General features: G+C 41.7%; 1 protein-coding gene across 1 annotated transcript; it reads left to right on the forward strand.

Moving 5' to 3' along the window:
• Window positions 1–340: 340 nt before the first annotated feature.
• LOC133894728 (sphingosine-1-phosphate lyase) lies at window positions 341–6,436 on the forward strand. Its single transcript, XM_062334890.1, has 15 exons — window positions 341–875; window positions 1,005–1,050; window positions 2,181–2,332; window positions 2,491–2,550; window positions 2,714–2,938; window positions 3,041–3,182; window positions 3,384–3,434; window positions 3,536–3,627; window positions 4,466–4,592; window positions 4,701–4,716; window positions 5,082–5,189; window positions 5,282–5,336; window positions 5,623–5,769; window positions 5,877–5,955; window positions 6,074–6,436. Exons 1-15 carry the CDS (start codon window positions 691–693, stop codon window positions 6,194–6,196), a joined length of 1,608 nt encoding a protein of 535 aa, XP_062190874.1. The 5' UTR covers window positions 341–690; the 3' UTR covers window positions 6,197–6,436.
• The last annotated feature ends 688 nt before the right edge of the window (window positions 6,437–7,124 follow it).

Raw genomic sequence — 7,124 nt, forward strand, 5'->3', positions numbered from 1 at the left:
GTATATTAAAATTTATCATTAATTGATAAATGGTAGTACCATGAGATTTGGTCTCGAAAAATAGTCTCAAAACATTATAATTTTTCTATGCTTTACAGATATATCTGTAACATATTACTAAAGATATGGACTAGTATTTGATGTCGTACCTTTCCTAGATTGGTGCCTTGGTGGACTTTATGGAACGGGGTGGCAAGAATGAAGCAAAAAATCTATGGATTTCATTTATTGCACTCACTCCATTTAGGAAAGAGGAGCTCCAAGCACACCTTTGCTGACTTTACTCCACCGTTCATATATAAAGACCAGAAAATAAAAAGGATGGGAAGAATATAATTTTGTTTGAAAAGAAAAAGGGAAATAAATCCTGGAACAAGTTCATTAACTATCTTCCTCTCTTCACTCTTGCCGTGCTGATTGTTGTGTTCAGACCTGAGAATTCCTCTTTGCCGGGCGGCGGCTGCCACTGCTCACCTCCCTGGCTCCCTCCCTCTCTCCTCCCAGACCCGAACCCGCCCGCAGCAGCAGCCTCTCTCTCCCCCACCTCCTCCTCCGCCTCGTGGTATATAACAATTCAATTCGGCCCCGCTCGGCTCAGCTCGATCCCATCCTCCGCAACACGACACCACGCTCAAGAATCCCGAGTCCCGGCCGACCCAATCCGATCGAATCCGGAGCATCGCGACGACGATGGACGCGGCGGCGGAGCTGGCGCTGCGCATGCGGGCGGCCGCCAACGACCGCCTCGCCCGCCACGAGCCGCTGGTACTCGTCGCCGCGCCGCTCCTCGCGCTCCTCCTCGCGCGCGCGCTCCACGCCGCCGCCAACGCCGTCGCCGACAGGGGCCTCGTCGGCCTCGCCATGTCCGCCGTCAAGTCAGCACCCACCGCCCTTCTCCTTGCTTCTTCTTGGCTCCTTCTCGATGCTGCGCCTCCTGCTTGATTGCGTAGCACGCCGCGTTGCTTGCTCATCTCTGTGCTCTACTTTGCTCTGCTCTGCCGCAGGTTGCTGCCGGGGGTCTCCAGCTACATCGACGCCGAGAAGAGGAAGGTGAGACGCTACTACTCATGCACATCTCAGCTGCGGCCTCGTGATTACATTACTGATGTTCATGCGGAGAACCAAAAAAAAAAAAAAAAATCAGACCTTTCTGTTGCTTCGTACTTGCACCAATCGAGATGCGTTCGTGTTTTTGTTCGTCCATGTCAAAAATTAAATTATACCCCCGTGATTAACTCCTGATTCTGCCGTGGGAATGGGGTTGCAGTTGCAGGCAGATAGCCAGTCACTGTTTCCCTTCCCCTTACGATAACAAGGCGAGAGGGATCGTGCGAATAGCACGGTGTTAAGGAGCTTCAGTTGTGAAGCTATCAATCAGGCTCGAATCTTGATTCTTGCAAAAAAAGCCTCTTTTTCCATAGTCTTGGTGTGGTCGCTCACACGATAACGTGTGGATTATAGCTGGCTTTTGAGGTTTTTTCTTTATCTTACTGCAATACCTTCGGATGTTTCTTACTTGGTCGAGTTTTTTTATAACCAGGCCAGAAACTTGCCACGACTTCTTTATGTCAACAGTGTTTGACTTGTGCGGCATGAAAAGATGCTTGTTGGCTGTGTTTACATCTTGGCAAAGGCCCGTACGCAGGCAGCTTCGCTGTCTGCCCTGTTCACTTGCTGACGACGGGACCAAGTTTCACTTTACTGACACGTTCTTGCATAGTTGCATCTAGGACCACGGACGCGCGTCTTGATTTTTTGGTGCTGCTGTTAGCTTCTCCTTCAAATGTGGCTGAGTATACGCATCTTTTAGCAGCTTTCGTGCACGCAAAAGTGTACCTTGTGAGACATGTGATCCTTCTGAATCTTGTTTATCAGTGCTGAGATGACATCTACATGATGGAATGCTTACCTTGAATGGCCTGATCAGGGACGGGTCAACTTCATTAAACGACGGGTCAACTTTATTAAATTACGGCGATGAACAATAATTTGTTAAGGAATTGCAGAATTCTATCAGGGTTGGCTGACCCGATAAAAAGGGCTAGCTCCGCCCCTGGCCTGATTCCTCTTGTGATTACTTTCGGATATGATGTGCTATGCACGCTTGCTGTTTACTTGCCTTATAATCTACCAAGATATCTCCAAAATATTACAATGTCTTCTTGGTACTTTTGTATCAGGTTGTTGACAAGATGCAGTCAGGTGGGGCATCCACCAAAAACAATCTACGAATTGAGTTGCCAACTGTTGGGCTTTCCGAGCAAGTGATCAAGGATCTTGAAACATTGAAAGCCAAAGATGTAGACTGGCAGGGAAAATGCTCCGGCACAGTGTATGCGTGCATCTCATTCTCTCAGACAATAAACTGAAATTAGTGCAGCTCATCACGTTCCAATTAGTGCAGCTCATCCATAGTACTTTGATTTGGTCATTGTGTTGTAAATCCCTCATTTTTCCCTGTCGACTTATTGCGGTTTTCTTTTCTCGTAGATATATTGCTGGAAGTGAGTCCGAGGGCCATTTTGAATTGATAAACAAGGCGTACTCCATGTAAGGATGATATTTTTCTCACGTCACTTACAATCTTGATTGATCCCATGTGCTGCTGCTTAGCTTATTTTAGGCCTTCCGTCATCTAATTTTAGGCTACTATTCTGATCTCTTGTGACTACTACGGATACCACATCAGTATTCTTCTTTTTTATTCTTTCAGGTTTTCACACACTAATCCGCTTCATCAGGATATATTCAAGAGTGTGGCACAACTAGAAGCTGAAGTAGTTGCAATGACAGCTTCTTTGCTTGGCAGCAAAGAAAAATCATCTGGTGGACAAATTTGCGGCAACATGACATCAGGCGGAACTGAAAGCATATTGTTAGCAGTCAAAACATCACGTGACTATATGCGATCAAAGAAGGGAATTACAAAGCCTGAAATGTGAGATAACGATGATTATGTTTGATTTGCTTGACATGTACCTTTTTCTTTTGAACCTTTTGCAACTTGTTTTCTCCATGGTAAGAAAAGATTATTGTACAGGATAATGGCTGAATCAGCACATTCTGCATATGACAAAGCTGCTCAATATTTCAATATTAAAGTGCGCCGTGTACCTGTGAACAAAGAGTTACTTGCAGATGTTAAAGGATTCAAACGATGTATAAATGGAAACACGATAATGGTAAGCTTTGGTCATGTTTTAAAATCTCAATGGTTTAAAATGTTCTTGTCCAGTACTCCAGTTAATTCAAAACTGTTCTGATGCCTTTGTTCGATGCAACTGTTCTGGTACCTTCATTCACCTTGACTGGGAAGAGTTGCCTGTGTCTTCCATGTGTGTTATTCTATATATAATATCCCCTAAAGAGCTCCCGTTGTACAGATGGTTGGATCTGCACCAGGATTTCCACATGGTTTAATAGATCCTATCGAGGTATACAACTCAATCATCATCATGTTAAAAAATTAGTATTAGTCATACATTTTTCCTAATGCATGAGCTGGTCCGGTGATTGCTTCATAACATCTCTCCAGGAACTTGGGGAATTGGCTTCGCGTTATGATATTTGCTTGCATGTTGATCTATGCCTCGGTGGCTTTGTATTGCCTTTCGCCCGCAAGCTTGGGTATTAATTCTCTTCATAACCATTAATTTGTTATATTCGTATGATTTTACTCAAGTGTTAATGGTGCTGCAACTTCTAGTCAGTTTATTACTAGGCGTGTGTGCTTTGAAGAAATCATTAGAAAACCTTGTAAATAACACTTCTAATACTTTCTTGCGGTAACTTGGTGATTGAGCTATTAATGAATTCTTCGTTCCAATAAAGTAAATTGCTGAGTGCTTAGAATACTAACTGTGAATCAGAGATGGAATATTGCCATTGACCATTGGTAGGATCATAAACCATGGCTCTTGTAGGTTGCACCTGTACTTGTCTAGCTTGGGGTAACCTTTAGACTTTAGTCTGCCATAACCGTTTTATCATGCCCACCCCCAACTTGGATAAGTTGAAACGATTCAAAAATTTCTTCATAAAACACTTTCTTCACTCAAATTCACAAAAATTGACGTCTGGGGTTCAGGAATTATCAAAAGCTGCAAATCTTAAACTCCTGATCATAAAATCAGCTCACGATGAAGCTTGAATTGGTTAAAAAAAACTCGACTAGGGAGAGAGATGTCCACCCTAGCATTAATATGTATAAGGTGAGAATTGAACCCTGGTTAGTTGGGTGATAACCATCTCCACTAGCCAATGTATCTCAGGGAGATTCTCAGCTTGAATTGGTTTAAGCTGTGTGTTTTTTCTTTCCTTTTGAGGGACATTGGTTACTTTTTGGACACTTGGAAGAATAGCAGTGCATCATATGGTATCCATTATGTAAAGGCCTTGTGATTGTGAGCTCTGACAGTACCGAAGTTTTTTGTATTTTGTTCTTCATTTTATCTGCTATATGCAGGTACCCTATTCCTCCTTTCGATTTTTCTGTCAAGGGTGTTACATCGATCTCATCAGATGTTCATAAGTACGGATTAGCCCCAAAAGGCACAAGCATTGTCCTGTACAGAAATCATGAAATTAGAAAGGTAGAAAAATACCATGGAATATCTTTCTTTACTTTGCTTGGTTAAATTCTAATATTTTTATCCCCGTGTGATTGACTCTGACATCTTGGATATCATCACCGAATTCAGCATCAATTTGTTGCTGGTAAGCTCTTCATCTTCTTTCAAATAAAATGAAGTTTCTTTAATGAACTTCTGACTTCTATATATACTCAAGTAACATCATGGTTTCCATTTTATAATACATAATTTTAATAGCTTAACAGCTATGACAGGTTGCGAGATTGCAGATAAATATTTAAGTATAGCTAGGAAGCTTACATTTTCCTTTAAATGGTCTGGAGTTGCCTATGCTTTGGCTGAATGGAATCTATATTCATGCAAGTTGTAATTTGTGCCTGATCATTGGACCACTTTACATGCTTTGAGTTGGCAAACATGAGTATCAAATCTTGTTCAAAAGTTTGAATAGTGTTTTATCTTTCTATTTTCTTCTCTTTGTTTTTTCAGTTACTGAGTGGACCGGTGGGCTTTATGTTTCTCCCACTATTGCTGGAAGCAGGCCAGGCGGGTTAATTGCAGGAGCTTGGGCTGCTATGATGTCTCTTGGACTGAACGGTAACAAATTTACTCTGAATTCCATCGGTGTAGTTGTTGTTTGGAAATCAAACAGTAATTGTGGTGTATACTGTTGCTTTTCTTGGTTCCAGGTTATTTGGAACATACAAGTCGTATCATGGAAGTTTCGAAGAAAATACAAAAAGGGTAATGTCTGCTTATAATGCATGAATTCTGGATTACAAATAAAAGACTGACTATGACTGTAGTTGTGTTTTTACAAACTTTGTTTATTTAGAACATTTTTAAATAAAAGTAGTACTCGCATCTTTTCTAATAGTTGTATGCATAGTCAAGTGCCAAATTAATTAGCATGCTTGTAATAATATTTGTATACAAGCAACATATGTACTTCTCATAAATTTGCTGCGAATGGACCCTTGAAATGCATTACCGTTTATGCTATGCTTAAATTTTTTGATAATTTGTGCAGAATCGAAGAAATCCCTGGGTTGTTCGTGATTGGAAAGCCAGACATGACCGTTGTGGCATTTGGTTCGGATGTTGTTGACATATTTGAGGTGAATGACATAATGTCATCGAAAGGTTGGCACCTTAATGCTCTGCAGAGACCGAACAGGTAAACTTTAGTTTCAGACAAACAATTGTACCTTCACACCATCGGCTATTGTACCTTCTCATAAATTTGGTGTTATCTAGTCTAGCCTGACATTCTTTCTGGTTCAGTTTACACATTTGTGTGACCCTTCAACACACGGCTGTTTACAAGGAATTCCTGAACGATCTGCAAGATTCTGTGAACACTGTGAGTTGCTCGACGCTTATTATGTTCGTTAAGAGCTACTCCATTGATCCATTCCATACCTGGCTATCTTCCTCCATGAGTAATTATTTTCTTGAGTACATGTGGTTGAAATTGGCAGGTGAAAGCAAACCCAGGCCCTATTAGCGGGGGAATGGCTCCAATTTATGGCGCCGCTGGGAAGATGCCGGACAGAGGCACGGTGAGGGAGTTGCTTGTGGAGTTCATGGACAGCTCTTGCTGAACATCACCACTTGATTATTGCTTCTACGACAAAAAAGCAGTCACAGTGCTGTGATCTGTGTTGCTTTGACATACAAAATGACGATGGGGAAAAGGCAGTGACTCCAGTGAGGCGTTGCACCGTATACCGAAGCGAACATAGCTGTACCACCCCATGAAATACCTGTATCAGAAAATGCATATGTCATGTGCCAGCAGATAGACACTTATTTGTTCCAATAAAATACATAGTTTGATCTCATTTGTCTCCTTAGTCAAAGATATTGGTTAGATACCAATTCTAAATATTTGTTGTATTTCAAAAACAATATACTTGCTGGGAAATAAAAGATGAACAGAAGGATGGAGACTAAACAGATCTAAACTTGAAGATTTCGGATTGAACCCGGAACCTCCGGTGAACCACGTCGTCATGCCGTCCTACTGTTAAACGGGTATCCACGGATAATGAGTTTTGAGGCTAGTTCTTCACCCGTGGGTGTTTATAGATATACTTATAAGTGGGTAAAAAACCGGCAGGTACGAATATGAGTGATCAATGATCATACTCGCCGCACCGATTATTATACTTAGTCAGGAACAGATATGGCCATACAATACAATATATATATATATATATGCCATGCTTTTTTTTTTTTTTTTTTTTTTGCCCCCAGGAGAGATACTATGTGTTACTCGTCCGGTAGTGAAAAAACAGGATGGTTTAGTTTACAAATATTTGGTGAATAGTGTAGAGAGACTGAGAATCCGTGGTACTGATCTGAAAAAAAAAATCTGTGCATTGTTTGGAGGTATTGGTAATGATCTGAAAAATCCATGGACCTGTACTTTCTGTCATATTTTTGGTAGTGCGGTAACGTCTGAACTGAAGGTACACAGACGGCCGCACTCATGGCTCACCCTGGTTGGGCTGAGACTGAGGCTGAGCC

The sequence above is a fragment of the Phragmites australis genome, chromosome 2 (genome assembly GCF_958298935.1).
Source record: "Phragmites australis chromosome 2, lpPhrAust1.1, whole genome shotgun sequence".
In the NCBI taxonomy this organism is placed as follows: domain Eukaryota; kingdom Viridiplantae; phylum Streptophyta; class Magnoliopsida; order Poales; family Poaceae; genus Phragmites; species Phragmites australis.